The sequence below is a fragment of the Aquila chrysaetos genome, chromosome 22 (assembly GCF_900496995.4).
Source record: "Aquila chrysaetos chrysaetos chromosome 22, bAquChr1.4, whole genome shotgun sequence".
Taxonomy (NCBI): Eukaryota; Metazoa; Chordata; class Aves; order Accipitriformes; family Accipitridae; genus Aquila; species Aquila chrysaetos.
The window spans coordinates 21,739,499-21,764,865 of record NC_044025.1 but is presented as its reverse complement, the minus strand read 5'-3'; the positions used below and the strand labels follow the sequence as shown (position 1 = coordinate 21,764,865).

The 25,367-nt window shown below is 41.2% G+C and overlaps 2 protein-coding genes across 2 annotated transcripts in view; both read left to right on the top strand.

Moving 5' to 3' along the window:
• LARS1 (leucyl-tRNA synthetase 1) overlaps positions 1–16,753 on the top strand; it is a 34,050-nt gene extending 17,297 nt beyond the window's left edge. Inside the window, exons 20-32 of the mRNA XM_029998484.2 lie at positions 1,676–1,888; positions 3,294–3,351; positions 4,228–4,291; positions 4,901–5,084; positions 5,320–5,410; positions 6,271–6,411; positions 6,981–7,121; positions 7,216–7,326; positions 8,465–8,575; positions 10,715–10,819; positions 12,672–12,767; positions 13,694–13,826; positions 16,352–16,753. Coding sequence (XP_029854344.1) covers positions 1,676–1,888; positions 3,294–3,351; positions 4,228–4,291; positions 4,901–5,084; positions 5,320–5,410; positions 6,271–6,411; positions 6,981–7,121; positions 7,216–7,326; positions 8,465–8,575; positions 10,715–10,819; positions 12,672–12,767; positions 13,694–13,826; positions 16,352–16,557 — 1,654 coding nt within the window. The 3' untranslated portion in view covers positions 16,558–16,753. The remainder of the gene's footprint in view (positions 1–1,675; positions 1,889–3,293; positions 3,352–4,227; positions 4,292–4,900; positions 5,085–5,319; positions 5,411–6,270; positions 6,412–6,980; positions 7,122–7,215; positions 7,327–8,464; positions 8,576–10,714; positions 10,820–12,671; positions 12,768–13,693; positions 13,827–16,351) is intronic.
• Positions 16,754–19,594: 2,841 nt separating this feature from the next.
• Positions 19,595–25,268, top strand: LOC121232536. Its single transcript, XM_041119393.1, has 3 exons — positions 19,595–20,153; positions 20,880–21,118; positions 25,018–25,268. Exons 1-3 carry the CDS (start codon positions 19,899–19,901, stop codon positions 25,133–25,135), a joined length of 612 nt encoding a protein of 203 aa, XP_040975327.1. The 5' UTR covers positions 19,595–19,898; the 3' UTR covers positions 25,136–25,268.
• Positions 25,269–25,367: the final 99 nt, after the last annotated feature.

The window sequence follows — 25,367 nt, the reverse complement described above, 5'->3', positions numbered from 1 at the left end:
TTCCCAAGCAGCAATCCCCACCCCTGGGCCAACTCCTCCCACTTTATATACTGGGCATTATGTCACATGGTATGGAATATCTCTTTGGCCAGTTTGGGTCAGCTGCCCTGGCTGTGTCCCCTCCCAACTTCTTGTGCCCCTCCAGCCTTCTTGCTGGCTTGGCATGAGAAGCTGAAAAATTCTGCACTTAGCATAAACACTGCTTAGCAACAACTGAAAACATCAGTGTGTTATCAACACTATTCTCATACTAAATCCAAACATAACACCATACCAGTTACTAGAAAGAAAATTAACTCTATCCCAGCCAAAACCAGGACACAAACAGAAATAGTTCTGAAAGACTTGGCAAGGCTTTCATTTTTGGCTCAAACCTCTCTAATTGTAGAGAGGCTACCTACATACCAGTCCTGTCTGGAAACAAACTTTGAAGTGAGCATCCTGAGCACTGAATTATAGATTTGATGTAATTAAGTACATACAATTAGAGTGTACTCTTACGTGAGTAGGTAACATCTTTCTTGTAGTGTTAGCAAACACTTTTTACTAAGACACTCTGTGTGGTAAAGTAAAAGGGTATTTATGGTGCATCACATCAGTCACGATTTGGTTACAGTGATCTTTGACACCAAACATGGAAGCTAAGTCACAGCACACCACAGTAATTTAAAGCATAGAACAGTAACTACCAGAACTAAAACAATAAAGTGGTACATGTAAGACTTTATTCTAGACTGGTGGTATTGACTGTCATTTGAACTAGTTGTTTAATATGTAGTAGAGGTACTTTGGATCCAGAATGCTTTTCCTCTCTGCATAATACAGGTCAAAGCACCTTAGTAGATGTTAACAAATAGTAAACTTTGATTTGAAATTATTTAGTTTGAAAAGTGTGCAGGTAGTATCTGGTGGACTCCAGTGAAATTTTAGGGAGCTAGGAATAAAAATCTCTGTAGAAACAAGGATATTTTTTTAATGCAGGCCAGTGGCTGTGGAACTGTGGGTCTGAGTTGCATCTCATCAGTGTTTTCATTCAAAACTGTGGATTTTACCTCTAGTAATTGGTAAAAAGTGTCTTACAATAAATGTTAATTTTGAATGGATTAATTCCATTCAAAGTGGGAAAAGACCACTAGTTTTTCCATGTAGGAGGTGACTTTGAATTGTACAGCAATTCTCTTGTACCCCTGCTCTTTTACTTTCATGGAAGCCAGAAGGAATGACTCTATGACCCAGTGCAAGGGAGAGCAGGGAAACTTATGTACTAGTAATAGGTTTTCAGTATTCAGTTAAGGTCACAAGTGGTGCTGTGGGTGTGGGGGGGGTGGCATTTGGAAAAGAAATCAGCAGGTTTCCAGGACAGTCAATATTATGCTTTAATTATTAATTACTTTTTCTTTATGGGAGTCTTCATGCTTTATTGGGAAATAGCAAAGGGCAGTTTAAACAGGGCATGGCTTGAGCAGTTCTGAGTTCTGATTTTGTTTCTGATGTTGGACTCACTCATCTGATCTTAGACAAAGTACCTGTACACTCTTTGTCCATGTTTGCTGTGCTTATCAAATGGAGCATGTTGTAAGAATGAATCAACGGTTTTAAGCTGTCTTATACAAAATGCTGTAGTGTGTAAGAGGAACTTTTATTGACATCTCAATATGGGACTAATTCCGTGCAGGGCACATCAAATGAGCAAAGAAGTTTGGGATTACATTTTCTTCAAGGCAGCTCCGTTTCCTAAAACAGAGATTCCAAAAGAAAAGTTGGACAAGCTAAGGGAGGAGTTTGAATTTTGGTATCCTGTGGATCTCAGAGTTTCTGGCAAAGATCTTGTTCCAAATCATCTGTCGTACTACCTCTATAATCATGTGGCTATGTGGTCAGATCAAAGGTAAGTTTGGAGATAACGCAGAACAGGCGTGTAGGAGATAAAGCTGGAGAGTTTGTAGTTCTGGTACATTTGCTAATGGCTTTTTTGGACTGTACAACATTCAGAATTAGGTTGAAAATTTATTCTTTCATATTGCAGCTTTGTTACAGTTGTCTGTAGTAGAAGTTATTGAGAAGGCTCTTTACCATTATTTCCCCTATTTTTTCTAGAATCCTTTAAAGATTTTAAGATGCAAGATTCTTACATACATGTTCTAAAACATTATTTAAAGCAAAACTGAAATCTAACTGCATAATATGACTTTAGTTGACTTGCTGAAATCCTGTCTGTTCTAAACACTGGAATTCTAGCAATTGACTTGGCAGTTTCAATCAGCTTTAGAGCAAACCTAAGGATTTATATGTTCTAACTAAATAGTATGTTGGCTTGCTGCTTCTTTAGAGGGTATGTGTAAAAAACATAGTGAAACAACGTTGGTGTATCTTTAGGGTTTTTTCCTCCTTTGGGAGTGGAGAGGATACTACATAGCAGCATCTAGAGCTAAATCCAAATGCAGGTGATGTTGGAATTACGCTGTTTGATGCTGGTTTTCATTTGTTTTAGCTGCCTATGGAGGCATGAAATGCTCAGTTAGGTAGCCACATGAAAAAGCAAATGTGTGAAAGTGGAGAACAAATTTTAACTTTAGGTTTCATTGGCCTCTCTTATAAAAGTCAAATGTCTTCTGTAAATATATCCTCCTGTGGATTTTCCAGTGTTGAATTGTATTCCTGCGCTGGGTTTTTAAGTGACTTTATTATCATTAAGTTTTCTTAATTACTTCTTGAGGATCATTAAAACAGTATATATATATTCCCATGGACTATGCAGTACAGGTTGAGAATCTTTGCTGATCACATGGTGCTTTTAGAAAGATGTAGTTCTGTGCACGAAGATACTATGTTTGCATTCTCTTGAACATCTGTTTAAGAGTTGTATAAAACTGTATATAGGAAAAGCTGTTTTCTGGTGTATAGTAAAGATGACCACGGGGAATTTGATATCTCCTTCCTCTGTTGGTAGAGATATGTGGGACCTAAGTCTATCAAGTGCTGTTGGGCAATGCCAATCACTGGCCTTTAAATTAAATGTAGCTGAATAGAGGGAGATGGGGTAAATGAAGTATAATTGTAGGTGCAGTGCTCTCTGCTTTGCATTTCAGCAATGATAATCCCTAGCCCTTATATTGGAATTCTTTTCATCTTCAAAGACACTCCTTAATTTTTTTAAGACACCCCCTGGGTATTTTTTGAAGATTCTACCTAAGGTGTTCATCCCAAACTGGAACATAAAATGTTTGTTCTTTTTTTTTAATAGAGAAAATGTATTTACTTTAACAAATGCTTTGTATCTTGTCTTCAAACAGAGAAAAATGGCCAGTAGCTGTGAGAGCAAATGGACATCTCCTTCTCAATTCTGAAAAGGTATAGTGAGGTTTCATGTATGAGATGGTTTTTGTGGTTGTCAAAATAGGCACTTGCCAGCCAGATTGGAAGAATCCTTCTTGGAATTTAAGAGGAGGAAATAGTGAAATTTTTTCTTCATTGGTGCCCTCCAGTTTTTCATTCATCAGAGGTAAAGACCTGCGTTTCCTCCAAGTCTATCTAACACTTTTCTTAAGTTACCTCTTGTATAGCTTCACCAGTTCAGTAAAGATGTCAGTGCATTTCTGTTAAGTTTTAGGTTAGTTTTTTTACTAAATTTTAGCTTTGTTAAGCATTGGAGTAGGTGCAGTGAGAGGAAGAAGTTTGTGCCAATAACTTACTAATGTATGCAAGTTCTGAAACTGAATTTAATTAGAAGTGCCTGAACATAGGAATTAGGCCTTGGAGACTGTCTAACATAAAGCAAAAAAACCTCACCAGAGTCCTTGAAAAATCAATGCAGGATAAGCTGAAAACGCCAATTTTGAAGTAGTATTTAAGTTTATTTTAGATAATTTCTGAAATTAAATTTTGGTACCGGTTTTCCCATTTTTCAAAGCCTGACCAAGTCTGGGGTGGAACCCAAATGTTGCAAAAGGCAGCTACCATTTCCTTGTAGCTGTGGTGTATATGGACCTTAGTAGTAACAAGGTGTGCAAGTGTCAAGACAAGTTCAACATTCAGGAGTTAGATGAGTGCTTGCAAAGTTTAGTCTGCTTTTGCTGAGACGTAGTTCAGATTTAGCAAATTGTTTTTGCTATGATTGATGAGAAAATACTTTCTCAATGGTTTGCCCAAACCCTTGTTGCATCTGTCTTGCTTATCCAACAACAAAATGGATGTGTGAGAAAATAAAGGCTCTTCTATTTCTTTCAGATGTCTAAATCTACAGGCAACTTTCTTACCCTAACTCAAGCTGTTGACAAGTTTTCTGCAGATGGTAAGTATGTTCTGACCTGCATCTGGCTTTCAATTATGCCAAAATGACTAAAATTAGTGTTTTGCTCTCAAAGGAGCAGTGGGTTTATTGGAGTACTGAATTGCAATAAATCTACTGCTTACCACCTGTTCTTGTTTGAAAAGCTGAACTCTGTTTAGAAAATTGGAATGCATATTAGCACAACACCTGTTTCAACCAAGAACTGCTCCTGGTGTTGAGACCTCCTAGAAGGATGCCTATTTCATTCTTCCACATTTGCTTAAGAGATCAAAACATAAGACGTACTGTTGATGCAATGGTGTGTATACATGCATGCTGATGTTTCTTTTTGCATGCTCTTGTTTTTTGGACAGTGATTTTGGTAGTCTCCTGGTTCTTGGTGTCTGTCTGGTTTCCTTCCCAAGGAGAGCAGTGTACCTCTCCTGGGTAAAGTGCATCCTTTGTGAGACATCTCCTTCTAGTTGGCCAGGCAGTTTGTAAATTTACTTTACATTTTATTAACTCTTAATGAAAACTTAGTTGTAATTCATTTTGACTCCCATGCCTTCTGCATCTATGTCTACCAGATAATTGCATGCCAGCTATGTTAGCTGATCCAGTTTCTTTCAGGCATGCGTTTAGCCTTGGCTGATGCTGGAGACACTGTTGAAGATGCCAACTTTGTGGAAGCCATGGCAGATGCTGGTATTCTTCGTCTCTACACATGGGTGGAGTGGGTAAAGGAGATGATTGCAAACAGAGACAGTCTAAGAAGTGGTCCTGCCAACACCTTCAATGACAGAGTCTTTGCCAGGTACTGTACAAAGGCTAATAATACAGTTTGGTCCATTTTTTTTTTTCTTGCAAGGAGCATCTCTGTAGTTATTTTTCTTTCCTACAAATTAATGAATTCCATAAAACAAAACACGTTACATAATAGGCTATGGGATCCTGCTGCACTGGTGACATTGATAGTGTTTTACACAATGTTGCCATTATGTGGAGTAGACTATGCAATATTGATATTTTCACTTCCCTTCCCTCCCTAGTGAAATGAGTGCAGGCATAGTGAAGACAGATCAAAATTATGAGAAGATGATGTTTAAGGAAGCTCTGAAAACTGGCTTCTTTGAATTTCAGGTAGGAGGTCTCTTTTTAGGTGTAAGAAACTAACACTTAGTATTTGTTACTTTGTGGATTTCTTTTGATCCTGATGTCTCTGATCCTTAATTATACAGCTGAATTGGAATCAGAATTGTGCCAAGAAACAAGAGTACTTTAATGGAATAAATCTGAGATTATGAAGGTCTGCTTGTGTCATTTTACAAAGGCCCAGAGGAAGACAACTGTGATGCTGCAAATAGTCCTGATAACTAATATGGGCAAAAAACTGCTTAAAAAAAAGACACTACTAAAAAGAGTGTTTCCTTTCTTTAGCTCCTTTGTAATAAGGAACTCTTTGTAAGAAATCCAGATAATACGTCAACAAAATTGTTTGAAAGCAGAGTGCTTTTTGATATACCATAAACCATGTCTCCAGAATGTCTGCTGAACCATGCCACTTCACTTAATGAATTACAGAGACTCCTTTATGTGGCTTCTTTATGGTATTCAGGAATATGATTAAGTAGGCTGAATTATATGTATAATGATAGATCATATTCATTGCCTTTTTCTTAGTACTTACTAGTAACTTTATGCAAGCTGTTCAGGGTGATAGTACCTGATACACAGTTGTGGATACTTTTGTCTTTTATGTCTGTGCCAATAAACACTTTTTTTTAAAGTACCATATTAATGCAAAAAATCAAATGGCCAACTGACAGATTCACACTCAGGTGCTTCAGGAAAATACAGTTCTTGTAATAATCCATTATTGAGTTCTAAGCTGCTTACATTCTAAAGTCATATTAGAGCAAAGGATTGTGTGTGTTTTCTTCTAAGTGTTTCTCCATGGCAGTTGGAATGTGTTAATGATGGTTGCATTGGCTGTGTTTCAGGCAGCGAAAGATAAATATCGTGAGCTGGCGATAGAAGGAATGCACAGAGAGCTGGTGTTTAAATTTATTGAAGTTCAGACTTTGCTGTTGGCTCCTATCTGTCCCCACTTATGTGAGCACATCTGGTCACTGCTGGGAAAGGTACTAATGTTTCAGCTTTGTCACTTGATTCGGATCTAAGTTTTTTACTGACTTTTACTAAGGCTTCTATCAGGCTTATGGATGTATTTCATATGCATGTAGAAGAAATGTATGTCTTATAATATGAAGACCCATAATGGCTTGTTGTCCATAGGACAGTGAACATACAGTTAGCCTGTTACTGTGGTGATATATGCAACTTTAATACAAGGTCACTTCAGTTGTCTACTCACAAAGAGGTGATCTAAAATTAACCCAAATAATGCAATATTTCTACACTTATGCATGAAACTTAGTTGTTTTTTTTTTTTTTTTAAGTGCCTTGTGCTTGTAGATGAAGTTATGTAGCTATATGGCAGGTGTAATTGTATCTATAGTCCTTAACACACTTGCAAATAAGTGCTTGTTGGCTGTATACTTACTCCTTTACAACCTAGTTACAGGTGGGTGCTCCTTGAGGTTCAAAGTGTCTAAACTTCAGTTTCCGGTCAAGCTATAATGGATTGAAAACCCACCAGATACTAATGTGTTTTCATCTCAGTGCATGTCACTTCTTCCTTTCTTCAAAGCCCGATTCCATCATGAGAGCCTCGTGGCCAATAGCAGGTACTGTGGATGAGGTATTAATTCGGTCTTCTCAGTACCTTATGGAAGCAACTCATGACCTCCGACTCCGTCTCAAGAACTACATGGCACCTGTGAAAGGAAAGGTGAAGTGTACTAGGTCATCTTTTTAAGTGTGCGTACTTGATGATTCTGTATTGCCTCATGACTCCTTCCTAATTTTTTTCTTTGTTTCCTTAGAAAAGTACTAAAGAACCTCCCCAGAAGCCTTCTCACTGTACCATCTATGTGGCAAAGAACTACCCGCCTTGGCAGCACACCACCTTATCAGTTCTGCGCAAGCACTATCAGGTGGTCATCCTTTCATGTTTCTTTGGGCTGCTTACCTGCTTTTTTGTGGGTTCTTTTTTTCTATCTATAAAAAGCTTATAAGCTGTAATTTGTTACTGAATTATTTAAATATAAAGCAAGATAGTTTTAATTTTCTTTATGCTTTTACAACTGTCCAATAAATTTTGGTGCTTAATGAAATGTCCCAAGGAATGTCATTGATTTGACAGCATAATTTCATTGTTTTTTGACAATCTTGAGTAAAAAGCGGCTCATGTTCTGTTATTTTTTTTTCATTTGTAAGTGGTTAGCTTTTAAAATGCTCTTCTTCCCAAGTATATTTCTGAGGAAACATTGTTGACTGACAGATTAATGCTGTCTTACTATGCAAGTGGGCTTAGAAGCATTGTTTTGGTCCTTAAGTAGGTGTATGCCATTCAGTGATGTTACAAGAAATGCATTGAAATGGAATACATCAGTCATAAGTAGAAGAAATAAGCTTTTCTGAAAGCAGAAGAATCTGCTTCTGACATGGGGAAACTGATGAGAGTGGCTTTTGGCATCTTGATGAACCATCTTTCTCAGCTTGAACAAATCAGTATTGTAGCTGACAGATTAGAGAGCCATGACTATTCCAACTTGTATTGAGATAAAGCAATATTCCTCATGTGAAATTTGTTTTTGGGGTATTAAACTTTGGGCATTCTATATGCTTTTTTCTGCATCAGCATTAAAAATCTGCTGTTTGGTCTGATGCACTAAACAGGATTGTTGCAAATATCTAAATTTTGAATGTAAAACCCAAACAATTCAGGAGACTAGCGCTTAAATGTGCTTGTGATAAGGCTTAAATGTGGATTTAAAATGCATTCTGGTAGAAAATTTAAGTATATTAATACATAGTCACCAGAAAGAATAAAGAAAATGCAGAATAATACTGAGTTGCCTCAATGGCAGTAGTTATCTGGGTTTTTTTGGTCGAAGTTTTAAAATTTTACTTTTAAAATGTTTCAAATGGATGAGAAAATTATATGTGGAATCAATGAAGATGACAAACCTAGTTGGTATTTAAGGGAAAGCACAAAGGGTATATGATATTAAAGGGCAAGGTTTTTTTAATGACACTTATACTTTTTAATGGATGTGCATCAATGTTTAGGTCAGTGGAGGTCAACTGCCAGATAATAAAGTAATTGCCAGTGAGCTTAACACCTTGCCAGAGCTGAAGAAGTATATGAAGAAGGTTATGCCTTTTGTTGCCATGATTAAGGTAAGTGAGTGTCAGAGGGACAGTTCTTGTATAGAAAAAGCTTTTGTGAATGAAACATGTTGCTCAAAGGCAATGATAATCTGTAACTTGGTGCATGGGTATTGCTGTTTCCTTTATTTCATTCCTGCATCTCCTACTAACATTTGACTTCAGTCCTGGCCCTTGCTTATTTCGCATCTTCATGTTTTTGTTTATAAAGTTCTTTGATGTTGCTGGAAGAAAGATGTAATAAAAATGTCTCTACATGAATTAGCCCACGTGGACTAATGGTCTAGTTGAGGCTTGTGTATTTTGCAGGTTGTATAATCTGTGCTTCAAATATACGTGGATTCTTCTGCATTTGAAACTCACCATATTTGACTTTTCCAGTTTTTCGTGCTGAAATGAGAATAAGGTGTTGCTCTAGAGACATAAAAATGCTTAACATTTGGAAGTTAAGAGCAAGCCTAGAGATAATTGATTGCCTACATTTAAGGAAGGAAAAAAGGGACTGTTCTAAGCCCTGAATGGAATTACAATTTGTGTATCATTCTTATGTTTTTATCACTAATATTCTGATATTTCATTATTACTTTCCCAGAGTTATGCAAGCCTATGAAAATCTTGGCTTGCATTTTTTTTAAAAGAAACTTTTTTGTGCTTGCTGTTGCAGATAAAATTTCAATACTGCAACTAGGTAAGTCCAAGAAGCAAAGAATAAGCAAAATTTTAAATAAAAAAAAAAAGGGGGGGCCACGGGAAGCAGAGTAGGGTTTAAAACCTTTTGACTTCCACTCATGATCTGTAGAAGTTGAGATGGATTAGTAATGGAAAAAATCTTAATGAGTGTAAAAATACTACTTTTTCTTCTTAATCTTTAGCTTGATTTTTAAAATGCATGTAATAATGTCTTCTATTTGTAAGCTTTGTCATATTCTATAAATGGAGGTGCTCTTTTGCCCTCTCTTTAGGGTTACTCTAATTATTCCTTTTCATGGTAGCTCAGAAGCCTTCAGAGGAACAGAGAGCACACAAAGCAGCTGTGAAGCTTCCTGTATAAGTTTGCAAAGAAACGTAGTGATGCGTTAGATCAACTGATACAGTTGAAAAAGGTCAGACAAGCTTTCAGTCCTACAAGTGTGTTAGGTCTGAAACATCCCTGCTTTTTGATGTCCTTAGTCTGGCAATAGTTAGTGATCCTGGTGCACACAGGGAATGGGTTGGCATGCTGAGGCTTACCTGGTAATTGATCCTTTCACATAAAGACATAGAAACATCTGAGCTCAGACTCCCGAGATCAGTATGTTTTTCTCTGAAACCAATTATTCAGCAATTCCAGTGTACAAGGAGCATTTCTGCTTTTGCTTCCTATTCGTCAAAGGAGGGCTTAAATGTTGAAGAAACTTTGTGATTTACAAAGGGAGGCAATTCAGTGTTAATGTAGGGAATCTTTCACATTAAACTGACAAGGAAACCAGGAAACCACAACCATGCTGAGTCTGACAAAGCACAGCTTCAAAGGAAACAGCTGGCTCAGCATATGAAAGCAGGAAAGGGACAGATTAAATTCCGAAGAGGAAGTTCTGTTTTAGTAAAAAAAAAAAATTCACGTGGTTTTATATTGCCTTTAATACTTTGTCTCTTGTGACTGTTGCTGTTGGCTTTCTGGACTAATTAAGTTACTTTTATGTTAACACATAAAGTAGTTGTTATTTCCCTGCAGAGAACTTGTTTTACAACTGCTGTGAACATGTCCAGTTGTTGTATGCTTGTCCTTTTATTTTAAACTAGGTCATAAGACTGAATTTCCTGCTGTGAAATACCACTGAAATGCTGACTTATTTTGCAAATTCTCAACCTGCACATTAAGTGGGGATTATAAATAACTGAGTGTCAAACACCTTTTCAATTTTGTATTAAAAATGTGTTCTAATTGCTCTTACTCCTCCCATCAGTGTCACTAACTCCCTGTAGAAGAAACCCTGTTACAAGAAAATTATTGCTCCTACGTTAGCATGTTGTGCCAGCAGAGAGCTCTCATAGTTAAAAGCCTATTCTTTTCAAGACTAATGTAGACAGTTTGCCATTTGGAAGCATCATTTTACTTGCACAGTTTAGAGGGTTTTAAGCCTTTTTTTCTTTTTTTTCCTCCTCTGAAAGGAAAATCTGGAGAAGAATGGTTCACGTGTTCTTGATCTGGAACTGGAATTTGATGAACGTGCAGTGCTTATGGAGAATATTGTCTATTTGACAAATTCCCTGGAGGTTGGTACATAGTTGGCATATTTATTCCTTGGTTTTTACTGGAATAGCTGGAGGACCAGCCTTTCCTAAGGCTCTAAGCCTGTTTACATTAACTTCTGAGTGTACGTTGCTCAAGTAATTGTTTTTTATCAACTTTCTGTATTTCAACCTTGCTGTTTAAATTTGTCAAATGTAGGTGTATAAATCTGTTAAATATAGGCATGAGACACGGTGGTAGGTGCGTAGTATACAAACATGTTCCCACAAAACAGAGGTGGTTTTTACTGCAGGACTGGTTGTATCTGTGATAGTGAAGTCCAGTGGTGCTTTTGAAGAGATGTTTTTATCTGAGCCAACCGGTATCTTACATTTTTTTTCAGCAGAAGAAATGAGAAGGAGATGTTTCGAGGCATTACTAGCAAGAATGATCAGAGTCCTTAGACTTGTATCCTTGGACTCTTACAATAGCATGTTAACTGTAGCAGATTACCTTGCCCTCTTCAAGGAGCAAGTTCTGGGCAGGGCTTTTAAAACTATGGTATGTAGTAAGATGGATACCAGTCTAGCAGGAGTTACACTGCTTCATATGATAACCAGAATTTAGTTCAATAGGCAATATGTTAATGAGGGGACAGCTCAGTCAGGTTTTGTTTTTAAAACAACCAACCAACCTCCAAAAACCCAAACCAACCCCCCTGAACCCCCAAAAAAACAAAACCAAAAGCAACTGTTTCAAAAATGAGAAAATATATACATATATTACAAAACCTAATTTTGTAACCTGTACAGTATGAAACAAATGTGGCTTTATTGGACTTGTCCCACATCAGAACGAAATCAAGAGCGAGCAACACCTTTTATTTTAAAATATCTGTAAGTCTGCAAAACCCACTGAACTGGGGGATGGAGCAGTTAAATAGTGGATCTTTTATGTGGGAGAATCTAGAAAAACTTGAGAACTGGGCTGTCAAATCTCCTGAAGTTTCACAGGAGTTGTCAAGTTCTGTACCAGGGCAAAATTACCCCATATTTCTGTATAAGTTGGTGCTGGCTGGCCATCAGCTCTGCTACAAAGGACTTTGGGGTTACTGTGGGGTTGTCAAGATTAATGTAAACATAACGTGAACGTGCTGTCACTGCAAACAAGCCACGCTGCCTGTAGACCTACATTAGAAGGCACTACCTATATAGGATGTGATTTGGCAAGTCAAGGGAAGTCATCCCTCTCCACTCAGCTCCGCTGAGCCCAAATTTGGCCACGTGTCAGTGTTGTGCCCCCTTCTCATCCTCCCACACTCCACACCCCCAGTTTAAAAAGGCTTTGAGGACTTGTGGCTGTTGAGCAGAGGGCTATCAAGATGTCTGGGGGGAGCCCACCCTAGTGCATGACCTACAGCGAGAGGCTGAAGGAGGTGGGCTAAGATCTCAGAGAAATCTTCCGCTGCTTAACAGAATTAAAGGTGATAAAGCCAACCTCTTGGTGGTGGGCTGATAGTCAAACAAGGGACAGTAACTGGGAGTTACTGCTGGAGTTGCAACTTGTGAGGCTGACATGGGACATGAGGAGAGGGCAGCAGTGTAGCCTTGGAACAGCCGACCTGGAGAGGCTGGGCTGTCTGTGGGGGATCTCTGTCCTTGGAGGCTGACTAGTTGGCACTAGTCCACTTCAAACAGGGAGTAGGTGACCCTCAGAGGTCCCTTCCAAACAATAGTTTGTGATTTTAGGTGTGCTATTGTTGCCTTATGCCAATGCACATTTACTTTCTGCTTTACTATGCGAACAGTTCTTTGATAGGCCTGGTAACTCCTGTTGTTCCCTCCAAAACAATTAAACTCCTGTTTATTCCTTCCTCCCCCTTTTTTCTTTTTACAGCTGGATCACATTGAAGTGAAGTTTGCTTCTGAAGCAGAAGATAAAATAAAAGAAGACTGCTGTCCTGGAAAACCATTTTCCATATTCAGAACTGAGGTAAAATCAGAAATTCAGATATTGGAAGTCTGAAAACTTAATTTAAAAAAACCTAGACAAAAGCAAATATGCCATTTAAAAACTTTAATCTGATGTGTACGCTGGATTTATTTTGCCTTTGTTTGTATAGAGCCCTAAATGTGACTAGGATTGTACCTTAGTTTTAAGGCTCTTCCAGTCAGCACAATTTAATGATTTGACTTGAAGACTGTTAAAAATAAGCGACCTGAGCATTCGCATACTCTTATATTTGTTTCTTTCAGCCATATGCCTTGACTACTGCTGTTTAGATAAGGTAGATTGTATTCTGCTTAAAACACAGGCCAAAAAATAAGGAATTGAGATGATCTTCTGCAAGTATGGCTGAACTTCACTTCACCAGTGTTATTTGGAAATTGTAGTGTTGCTTATTATACTTGTTTCAAAGTATTACAAATTTCCATGTGAAACTTTGTATTACTTGTTTGCTGAATCCTGAAGTGTTTTTTAATACTTCCTGTGTTTATCCGTTATTTATAACGGGTTAATAAATTACATTCAGTTGCATAAAATAAAACCTTTCAAAAGTATTCCTACAGCTGTGTCATGGAGTCGTGGAAGAATTAGTGAGTAATGTGTAAGATTAGTGAAACTCTACAACAGTGGTATCATGTATGAATGTTTCTAGCTGTGCACTTTTCAACGGTAAAAATTTCATGGATTTCCCTAAATATGTCCTAAAAACTTGTGCGTGCTCTGGCTTATGTTTTAAAGAGCTGGGTGGGTGCTTGTGTTCTGCCACTGGCAGTCAGTGTTTCTAAATGAAGTTTATTCATCCAGAATATTCGGTGATAGAAGATGTTTATTTGTTTTAGTTTCATGTTTCCTCTGAGGTTTGGATCACAAATATGGATTCTCCTTTAAAATTTGTGTTAACTTTCTTACAGCCCGGTGTGTCCGTATTTTTGGTGAACCCTCAACCATGTAATGGCCACTTCTCTACAAAAATTGAAATCAGGCAAGGAGACAATAGAGAGACAGTTATCAGGCGCTTAATGAAGATGGACAGAGGAATCAAAGGTAAAATACTAGCACAGATGTACAGCTATCACATGCTGATTAGATTAACATTCCCGGGAGAGAAGTGGGAATAGATGTAATAGATGCTTAGAAAGGAGCAAGAAGCTTTGTGTTTGAGTGAACAAGAAAAGAGGTAACATGCAAATAAGCAGGCTTTTCTACGGGTTTTCCTCATTAGTCTTGTTCTGCCACTGGTACACCGAAACCTAGTTTCAACCAGAGATGTATACGGATGATATTTCCCCTTGTGCTTTGAATTTCCAAGAAAAAGTGTTAGTTCCATAACTGGTTATAGGCAGCTTCTGCCACTTCTATGGAGCCCAGGGCTGAAAAAAAATTTACCAGATTTATTTTTCTATTTAGCCTAAGGTGAATTAATTTAACAGTTGCTATGTTGGCTCCTCATAATTTCCGTCCCGGTTCATACTGGAAAACTGTCTGTTCACCTAAAATTTGGATTACTGAAGAATTGCTCAATAGCCTATCAATTACCATTGTTTATGGCAAACTCGAACTAGCAACCTCTGTGGGAAGTAGTTTAATACTCCTTTTGAGTTCTCTGAGCTATTTCTTCCCTCTCTACTCTTGTATTCTTTATGCCCTAATACTTGATTTTAGCTGTTAAATGTTGAACTCTGCAGTCAGAAGAGACACAGTAAGTACTGGAAGAATTTCTTTGAGAGCACTCAGTCCACTGGCAATAGTGGATTCTGGTCTGAAAGTATTAAGACAAAAACATTTCATCACTGGTGAACCTGACTTTGCATTTAAGCTGTTGTAACGCTACCTATTCTGTCCTCTGGTGTTAGCTGGTTGCCAGTAGTGGAGACCCAAGTGAGAGTGGCTGGTGAGCCAGAACTTGCTGCTGTGTCTGACAGCATCATCACTGCTTGCTTACCAGAAGTTGGTGTTTCAGTGGTGGTACAGTGATGGCTCTGGTAAAGGTCTCCAGGCAGAGCTTGGGAGTGCTGCTTTTCCTATGGCATATTTACTTGGAGCATGTTGAGTGCTCTGAAGTGGCTGGTGTACTGCAGTTTAGGAACCTGAATTCCATCAGAGCTAAAAAAATCCAGCTCTATGGAGGTTCCTTTTTTTGGTAAAAATCCTGATTGCTGCCAATAATTACTTTGCCTCTTCTTGCTGCATTACATTCTAAATAGTTTTCTCTCTAGTAACTTAATGCAGGGCTTTTCTGCTGCCGCGTAAGTTCTTGAGGTGTTGTGCACTAAGACAGAAAAGGAGAGATGCTGTTTTCATCTTTGTCACTGTCTCATTGTGTGGCACTGAGAAAATCTTGGCCCCTTTCCTGTTTTTTCCCTTGTTGCAGTTGGAATAAAGGCTGTCTCTTAGGAGTGCTACTGTGGTCAGTTTAAATGTTTGTGGTATCTTGACTGTCTAAAGGTGGTCTTTTTAAGTAGCAGTATTTCAGGGGGTGCTCTTCCTTGATTTTTCTTGGAAATAAGCAATATTTTTCCTAGCCTACTTGTTGATAATGTTAGTATTCCTCCACTTATCCACCTGCTTGGAAATATATTTTAGGAAAACACAGAATAGCATGATAAAATCTCATGTCAGACATTGTTGAAACAAGCATTAAGTTTCTGGCCGGTGTAATGACTGAAAATAGCTTTCTTAAAGGAACAGCAGCTGTGTTTTTGTTGAAGAATGCAGGAATTAAGAATCAAACAAATCTGAAGCACTCTGAGCTGGGTATGAAAGGAAAACTGGACCTCATCCAAAAGCTTGTGACAGCAGAGTAATTTTTTTTTTTTCTTTATCTTTCAACAGCTTGTGTTTATATTAATCTTTATCTGTAGAACAAAGACAACTACATACCAATGATGGTGCACACAGAGAGAAATATATGATAAAGTACATAGCAAAATATAGGTGGGGGAAGTGCACTGTATACATAGTAGGTGTGTATGCATATCTACTGGCCTTCTGCTAAGTGGATATTTTGAAATGATTGAAAACAAGTGCTATTAAACAGTGACTTTCTCACACTGTTTTTTCCAGAAGGTGTCACTGTTCTGTTGGTGCACAAGGGCTAGAAGGTTGTACTTGGAGGAAGGCTTGGCTTGAAAGATCCCAGGCTTCCTGGAGATTTTTCTTGGTCTGCTTAGCAGGTCTTTTATTAGTGTGCATTTTAATAGGGAATTGTGTTTAAAACAACTCTCACCTTCTCCGTTCTCCCAGTCTCTGAAGTTCATTCCTCAGAAAATGATACCATGACTGTTCAGTTACTCATAGCTGTCCCAAAGCCAGATAAGGTAAAGTTAGTGCTTAGATTGTGGTATTGGGAGTTGGTATTTCTGTGTGGTTTATCCCCATTTCTGCTGGTAACTTGCTGTATAACCACTGAATGACATCTTTGCGGTGGTTGTAAATCTTAACATGAATGTTATTCCTGAGAGAATATATTTCCTTGGAGCAGATACAGAAGTACTGCTTTGATTAATTCAGTTGATACTATAGCTTGTGTGTAGATCTTGTAGCCTAACTAGCCAGTCTCTTCACTGCAGATCTCTCTAAAGTGAAGCTGATGAGGTTTGATGATCCTGTGCTTGGGCCCCGCCGTGTTCCAGTCCTTGGCAAAGAAGCAGCAGAGAAAACGCCTATTCTGGAGCAAGCCATCTTCCACATTGACCTGGATGAGAAACACGTTCGCATTACTGAGAATGGCCTGACAAAGGACATTGGTGACACAATTGTTTATCTAGTTCATTAAACTGGCATGTACCTGGCTTGATCCATGGCAGTGAGAAAGTTCATAGAGTGACTTTGAAAGCATCTGTAATGAAACAAGATGAGAATTTGTTCTATTAAAAAAAAAAAAAAAAAAGCCCACCCAAACCAACCTAATTTTGCATGCAAGTTCACCCCTACTCTTTTAAACGTGGATATAATAAAATTATTTTCCTCTGGCCCTTTGGCTTTTCTTTAAAAGAAATAGTTATCCTGAATGTTAACATGGTGAATCTTCTTTTCAGCTATGGCAGGTGTTTTCAAAGTAAACTAGAGTACCACACTAAGAATTCCTCTCTTTCCTAAATAGGCTAGGATCTGGCTAGAGAAATTGGTTGTGAATCTTCTGTAATAGAGGGGAAAAAGTTGCTGGCACACTTCTGTATCTTACTTTTCAATGACCCAGGTGACTGAACACCATTAGGGCACTTTTACACAGACTGGCAGTTCAAAACTAATTTGATGCTGAAGAACTCTTAAGAAAGGGTTAAATATGAAAGTTTCCATGCTTCTCAGCTCTTAAAACATGAGTGCCTGTAGCAAACACTGTTAAAGACTGACTTTTCCTTTCTTATTCTTTCATAAAACTATTCATAAATCTATTTTAAGTAGAAAGGTTAAGTCTTCTTTTCATAGATTTTAAATGGTGATGTTTTTTGGTAATTTCAGGACTATTGCAGGCTGCTTTCTCCCTTTTTTGAGTTATGAATCATCACATACAGCTTCAGGACTTGTGCCTACAAATTCATGAAGATGGCTGGTGACAAACACCATACTTTGTTGTGCACCATTGCTCTTTGGCAGTTTCACAATTCTTGATGCTCCATATGGCTTAACATTTGAACTTCCTCTAATAATATGTTACAGTGTGGGAGGAAAGAGCAGTGCAAGAGCTGAAGACTGCTGGACTGAGAGCGCCAAGCACTGCTGAGTGTGCTGTTTTCTGCCCCGTCCTTTATTATTCCTTTGAAAAGGCAGGTTTTGTTTGTGGTTATACAGATGCAATATGAGCTTTCCTTTGCTATTGTTTCTCTGCAGTCCCGCTAAGCAAATACTCATGTGGTTCTCTAAATGGGTTTGCATATCAAGGGAAAAAGGTGATTCCGTAGTCTAAGGCAGTCCCTGGGTGCTGGAGATTGGCAGGTGGAAGGGTCGAGGCTAAATACTCCTGCTGCTGCAGGGTCTTGGGAGAAAAACTTTGCCAGCCCTAGCCTTGACTGGCCTTTTAAGTTGCTGGAATACCAACAGGCAAGAGGAGTGTCTGTGGTGGGCAGAGGTGTCTGCTTGCTTGTTCAGGTGAGCTTGTCCCTTGGTACACTGGACTGGTAGGCAGCTGACACTGCCTTCCCAGTGCAGCCTCTGGGAGAGAAGAGCCCTGGCTGCAGCACGGCCATGGGGACCTGGAGCTGTGGGGACCCGGCTTCAGCAGTGTGCGTGTCACATTCCTTTGCCACTGCAGCTGGGACTTGGTTCTTTGCTAAAGGTTTACTTCTGTGTAGTCTGAGTGAATTCCCTTCCAAACTGGAAAAATAAACCCCAGCACACACATCCAGTGTCACTTCTCATATGTGGCTGTTTTCATTAGGTGTTTGGAGCTCATTTTCAGAGCATGATGGTGAGATGCCTGTGCTAGTGCTGCTCTGGCACATGCCTTTGAGAACTGCATTTTTCTGTTCAGTATGTGGCTGTTTCACACCCAGGTATCATCTCTGGATTTCTTGCTCTGTAACAGTTGCTTTCCAGTACAAAGGGTTGAAAGTGAGAGAGGTCCCAGGCTGCCCCAGCACCTCCCTAACAGCAGTCAGGCAGTAGGAAAACAAGGTATTTCAGCATTGCGATTGCAGAGCCTCCTGAGCGTCTGTTGTTGCAGGGACAGGAACCTGATCTGAACTCTGCATTCAGTGGAGGAGGAATTGCAGCCACCAGGGAGGAAAGTTTAAATACCCTCTGTGCTGGGAGACTTTCATACCCAACTCTGTTGTGGGTAAGCGTGTAAGCACTGTGACAGTGTGACACAGTGCCTTGGGTCAGTGCAGGGAGAGGGGTTTAAAACAGTCTGACAAAGATTCCAGTGGTGAAGAGTCAATGTGCTCACAAAACCAGGGGTCTCAAATATTGCTCTTGTTTGGCTGCCTCCCTTTGAGCAAATTTGGCTCGAAGGCTGCAAGCAGAAAGAAGACAAGAAGAAGGATTTGGCGTTTCCAGATAGGCTGAGGCAGATGCAAGATTTGCTCTGTTGTCTCCGGATGAGAAGTCTGACACTGGATATGTGATAGCAGAGGCAATGTGTTGTGGAACTGGAACCCTTGTACTGCTCCTTGCAACTCGTTCATGGATGTTCTTCCCACGTATGTGCATTTTGATCGCCAGTGCTCCACAAAGAGCAGCTGAGGATCGGGTGAAGCGAGCTGATCAGAAAACTTCCCTTAATTTCCTTGTAGAAAAGCACCTTTATTAGTTCCAAGAAGCAGGGATTAAGACAATAAAAATCTAATATATTGACAAAGCAGCAGCCAGATAATCTTAGCAGGTAAAAATTAGCTCAAAGTTTTAGAACAATAAATATTGCTTCCTTACTCTTTCATAATCTGGATGGTTTTTTTTTCCTTTCAGCAGCTGTCCAGAGAGCAAAGGCTTTCCCACAGATGTTTGGGAGAGCTGGTCTGTAAAGTGTGTGTGTGTGTGTGTGGTTTGGGTTTTTTTCTGCCATGAGGGGCAACTTAATCAACGGTGGTATTTCTTACAGTCTCAGTGTTCAAGTGAATCAGCCAAACTGATTGTTAATGAGCAAGACAGCTTTTTTTTTTTTTATTATGATGGTTTGTTGGCTTCCAGGAGATGTCACTGCTATGCTGGTTCTTGTGCATTTTTTCCCAATATAAGAGCTAGTAACAGGATAAAGAGGCTTTCTTGGTACTAGATTTCCCACATTATTAATAAAATTCTGGACTTAGTAGTCTTGGTGTTATGATTTTGGTTAGAGAAAGCTGGAAAGAGAATCTTTTTTCTTCTTTTTAACTGAGCCAGTTTTTGAAGTACATAAATTCACAGCCCTAAAGAACAGGGTTATTGCTTTTATTTCCCAGCTCTTCCAGTTCCCTGCTGTAGCACCATAGGATATTTCCTTGGCTTTCTGTGCCCTTCAGTTTTCCTCTCTTCAGGAGAATGCATGGATACTTTCCTCTGAAAAGTTGTGAGGCATAAATAACTTTTCTTTCAGAAGGAAGTTAAAATAATTTGGAAAAGTTCAGAGGAACAGCAAGTGCCACCAGCTGCATTGCCTGATGCCATGCCAAGCTGGACAGAGTCTGGCACTGCGGAGCCATGTTAGCAGTGGGAAAATCAGCTCCAGACAGAAAGCAGACTTATTTCTCTCTGCAGATGTTTTCCAGAGTGAAAGGGCTACATCTCCGTGATGCTGTTCTGCTGCCCATCTCGGCACATGCAAGAGAAGTGGCAGGTTTAGATGGAGTTGTCTCCTCTATGTGTCCAGCCCGGAGTTGCTCACATCATGAAGGAGGCAGCAATGGGCGACCAAGGCACCGTGAAACCTGTTCCTTCTCTGTGCCTTTTCTGCAGGTACTTGATAAATCTGTTTCATTTTAAAAATAAAACAGAAAACCCCTGATGAGTTAAATCTCCCCTGGCACTAGCAAAATGCTGGGCCTACTTTTCACCCACTGGTGGGGTTTGGGTTTGTTGTGTTTTAGCAACGAAACATCTACAGGAGGAATGTGCTCTTGACTGCCTTGCAGACATGCTAAAGCTGCACTTCTTGTCAACTGGATTTGGCTCTGTCCTTCAAACCTGATTCAATTGAATGCTTTAATTTGAGAGCCTGCTGCTGCCTGGGGCTTGGGGAAGAGGGGGGCAAGGAGTGGTCCCGGCAGTTGGGAGCTGGTATGACATCAGGGTGCAGAGTGTGGTGATGTCACGTGTTCTGTGTGCTGGGGCTGCTCCCAGGCATCTGTTTCCACACCTGGCTGGAAGTCATTGCTCCGCTGATGGGTTGAATGTCTCTGAGGTCCTGTTGCCATTTCTTCTTTCCTGGGTAATGCCTGAGGACAGGACTTCTTTTCTTTCTGGTCTCAAGTAAGGAGCAAAGTTAGGAGCCCCATCCTTGGTTAACGTTATAAATAATCTGGTATATAAAAAAAAAAAAATCTATATAGAAACCATATAGCTGATGAGAAATGAATGCTCGCTGTTACATATTACATCGTAAAATACCTCTCTGCAGTGAGACTTGGGTAGGGCTTCTTTTACTCAGGAATTCAGTTCAAAGCAGTTTATTAATCCCTCCAGGCTTTGCAGGCAGAAGAGAGAATTATTGACTCTGTGGCACCAGCAAAGTATCCAGAATCTATATTTTGTTTAAAGCAGAAACAGTTATTCGTCAACAGTGCCTTATTGTGTCAGAAGAATTGCATGACCTTTGGTGAATTATTTTCTGCTGAAGTGGGGAGCGGCAGAAATCATCATGCAAGAGCTGGAGATGCACATCAGCTGCTGAGCTGGAGGGAGCTGCCTGGGAACAGCTACTGGTGAGGTTGGTTCAGAATGGTCTTTTTTTAATATTTGTACCGTACCGTCAAGGATCACCATTGGTATTGATTGGTTCTTGAACTGCGTGGCAGCCGGTAAACCTTCGTACTGTGGTAGAGCTGGGCTGTGGGCTCCATCTGCTTCATGTGAAGGGACTGTGGAGGTGTCCGCAGCCTCGCCTTCCCGCCCCGTCCCATCCCTGCGCGGCCCCCACTGTCCCCCGTCCTGGCACACAGGCAGTGCACTGGGCTGCTGGGGCTCAGGAACCCAGTGAGAGAGTGATGTCACCAGCACCTGACAAAAACCTTCCACCCTGGAAAAATCAGTATTGGCCCTTGAAGCTACTTCCAGTAAAATCGTGACGGGTGTGTTATGTTATCAAAAGGACTGGAGGGCTGGAGATCTTATCGCAGTGCGGCTTTTAGCATCCACATGGTAATTTGTGGTGACACTGCGAGATGCTGAAGTCTTCATGGGTATTGTAATTTGCTCTGGAAGCACTCATGCCTTGCCATAGATGTGGAGGGTGGTGGAGATTGGTGGTAGAGATGAGTGTGGAGCTCAGTGGCAAGGAGACGCAGGAGCAAGCAGATCCTTGAAAGGGAACTGGTATAAAGTAAAGCAAAATGGTAGCACTAGTCCCATGAATCTTCTTTCCTCCTCCACAAGGTCACTCCAAATACGCAGAGTGTGTGTATCATTAAAAACAGACAGGATCTTTTAATTTTGTGTGTTCTTGTTCCTTTCTCCAATGCACAGCAAAGTGCCAGGGGAGCCCATGATGAGCCAGCCAGTGTGGCCGTCACTGCTGCTGCAGGGGCTGGACCACTGGCCTCTTCGATGTCTGCCGCAGCAAGGCAATTTGTATGAGTTTGTGTGGCTGCTTCTTAATCCCTGAATGCCTCTGTAGTTCCCACAGCAAACAGACACTGAGTTAACAGCGAGCTTGAACCCATTCCTGTTGCCTGTCCCGCCCGTGGTGCCCAGTCACCGGCTGCTGCACGGGGTGACCCAGGAGGGGCTGGGCAGTGTCTGCCGCAGCCTCCCTGCAAACCATCAGCATGGCCCTGTGTTTTGGGGGTCTGCGATGCCTCCCACTGCCCTCACCTGCGGGCAAAGGCTCTGGCAGTGAAGTGCAGCTACCTGCAATGCAGGTGCCCCAGCCAGGTACCCAAGCATGGCTAAAAGCTGCGAGGAGGTAGATCTGTGTTTTATGTGTGGCATAAAAGGGGTTCAGTTGTTGCTCCTCTGATCTTTAAGCAGTGGCTGTTAGAGTAATTTCTGATCCATTAAGCAGAGATATGTGTCTAACAGGAAGAATTTTTATTTCTTTTGATGTTTTATTTCTTTAGTAGCAGATTGGGTTTTTGCATCCTTTTTTCTCTTTATTTGGGTAGGGGTCACATTACTTTCTTCCAGGTTTCTTTTATGTCTTTCATAATGTGTGAGGAGGAAAAAATCATCACCACTAATTTGCATTAAGGACGTGAGTTAGATTCAAAGGCGCAGAGCACTTCTTCTGAAAATAGTTCTTTGGGTTTTGTTCTGACACCACTCTAAAAGCTGGGCTACTTATTTGATGGAGGGAGGTTTAGAATGCTCCTTGGCTGAATTCATGGGAGATGGAGTCTTCTGGACTCAAAACAACTGAGGGGGCGAAGCAGCCGGGGCTGGTGCAGTGGCAGTGCTGGAGCTGGAGGGTCTGCAGGGAGCCCAGCAGTGCCGGGAACCTTGGACCCTGCTCTGGGCAGCAGTTTCTGCCTCACGCTTTTCCCTGCTCCAGGGTCTTGTGTAGAGAAAGCAAACCCAGGGTTTTGATCGGTTTGCTTTTTTGGTTTCTGTTTTGGCTGGATCAACTGGGTCACGAGAAAGTGCTGCAAGTGCTAATTAAAACTGGGGGCACAGCTCTGACCTCCAAACATCCGCTCCATGCAGCCTAAAGTATCCTTCTTGTACAACCCGAAGTACACTCCTTCAGGGAGTTTGATTCTCTTGCTGTACCAGCTGCTCTCACAGGTACAAATCAGGCAGTCCGCTCGTCATGGAGCGGTGGGAGGGCTGAGAGCTGCTTATTTCCCAGCTTTTGGCATTTTTAAAGAACTCACTTAAATACTGCAGGGGGTTCATAAACAGGGACTTACCAATGAGTTTAACAGAACAGGAAGCATTATATTTTTATAATAATAGTACATTGTTTAAAGTACTGTTACTATTGTTATAAAACAGATTTAAACAATGTGATTCCATAGCAAAGGTCCGAGAGCTTTGGTTCTGCTGGAGATAGTGTGTTGTGCTGGGTGTATTTACCCTGAATTGCAAACAAAAGGCAACGTAAATTAATTGCAACAGGCTGCAATAGCAAAGCACTATTGAATTTAGTTCAGGCAATAGCAGCGAGAGAGAAAGCTGAATACCCAGATGGGAGCCAGCACTGCCCTCCTGGGTACTCCAAGGATTATGCACTTCGTACTTTTTTCTCCTTTGTTTCTGCTGGAACAATGTTTCACAGACTTTGAAGTCTGTCTTCACTACTGTTGGGGATACAGCTAGCAAAGGATTTTTGTTCTTCCAGTTAATAGCACCAGTTCAGTGGGCAGAGGAGATGACACCTGGACCCCACGTGTGGTGGGACTCAGTCCAGTGTTGGAGCTAGCATTTGCTGTAAATACCAGGAATTTGTTGGAATTGAAGCAAGGTTTTGAAATATACACACACACAGAGCAGTTAAAAAACATCCCCCTTTTCCTCTGGTGTAAATCTGTTGGGCATCTGAGAACTTCAGCTGCGATTTTTCTTGTCCAGCAGCCCTAAGAATTTTGGGACATGCAATGTGCAGATTTATTGCACAAACGTGCTTGCCCCACTGTCGGAGCTGGGCTGCACTGCTCAGCCCCGCCTCGGCTGTGGGTGCTGGCGGTGCCCTGGGTGGTCCATGCCTGGGGCACAGCACAGCCCAGTGCTACCGGCAGTGCCGGTGCCTCCCCCGCAGGCTGAGCCAGGGAGAGGTGCCAAAGGTGGGCCAGTCTCTGCGGGGGGAGAGCTCTTCCCTCATGGCGGGGTTTGGTCAGGGCACCCATTGCCAGCAGCTGCCCCCTTCCCCAGAGATGCTGCTGCAGCTCGGTGCCTGCAGCCAGCATCAGCGTACCGGAGCGCAGCGCTGAATAGCGATCTCGTTAAAATGATGCAAACGCGAAAAGTAAATTTGGGGCTCAGTCCCAGAGAAAACAGATCCCACCCACTGCCCCCCCCCCCCCATGGCGTTTGCACCGGTGTGTGCAGGATCCTGCAGCCAAATTCCTTTTTGATCTGAAAATCTATTCTGTTACCTTGATGCATTTTTAAAGCAGAACTAATGCATTAAATCTAAGGAATTGCCCTGTCTCCTGTGCGGAGGCAAAAGCAGCATTTGTTTTATAATGGAGTGGTAACTCCAAGCAACTACTCATGTTTTTAAAGTACTTTGTAAGAGCAGGATTGTGTGTGTCTGTGCAGCTGCTGTAGAATTGCACAGCCTGGAGCGGATGCTGTACAAGATACATTGCCGTGTAATTGGGCGGCAGGGAACAAGGAGCCCTTTCAAGCCAAGGCGGAGACGCAGCCAAGGGCTTGCACACGCCGAGCATCCTCATGTCCTGCTTTTAGTGAAACCTGTGGGTGTCCCGGACCGCTCAGAATCTGTCTTCCCTGTGTTGAAGGTGTACTGGGCAGAGGATTCCAGGTCGCGGGCTGAAATGAGCTACCCCACCACCCAAGCACAGGGTAATTCAATGGATTGGGTCTGGATCTGGCCCATGAGTTCACTCTTGCTGTGGAGTGATCTTGGTAGGACGTGCAGGATGAGGTGGAGAAGCTGGTACTTGGTTGTGCCGCTTGTGTAAACCCTACTCGCTCCTTCCAGGGGACCTTCGGTGGAGACTGGGCAGTCGTCCCGGCTGCTGGCCGCCTGCTGCCAGTCAAGTGACCTGAGAGCTGAAGCCGTGGGCTGCCACCAGACCCGCAGGAACGCTGCTGTTTAGCTGAGGGTGTCCTAGTTAAAAAAACCTCCCAGCGAGGGAGCCTGAGTCATGATTCTATCTATCCAGTCCTTCTCCCTCACCACCCACCATGCAAAATGCCTTGGTTTTAAAAATAAAATGCATGAGTATTTTACAGCAGTCTCTCTGCTGCTTCTCATCCCCTTCACTGTGTTAAACCTGGATATAATGCCCAATAACCCTGGTAAGTTAAACCTGGGTATAATGCCCAATA

Excerpts from the sequence above, each read along its gene's own strand:
- LOC121232536 (XM_041119393.1), top strand. The coding sequence starts at position 19,899 with ATGTTAGCAGTGGGAAAATCAGCTCCAGACAGAAAGCAGACTTATTTC. Across the intron at positions 20,154-20,879 it reads TCTCTGTGCCTTTTCTGCAG|GCTTTGCAGGCAGAAGAGAG; the intron begins GTACTTGATAAA and ends TAATCCCTCCAG. Across the intron at positions 21,119-25,017 it reads CTGCCTGGGAACAGCTACTG|GGGACCTTCGGTGGAGACTG; the intron begins GTGAGGTTGGTT and ends CGCTCCTTCCAG.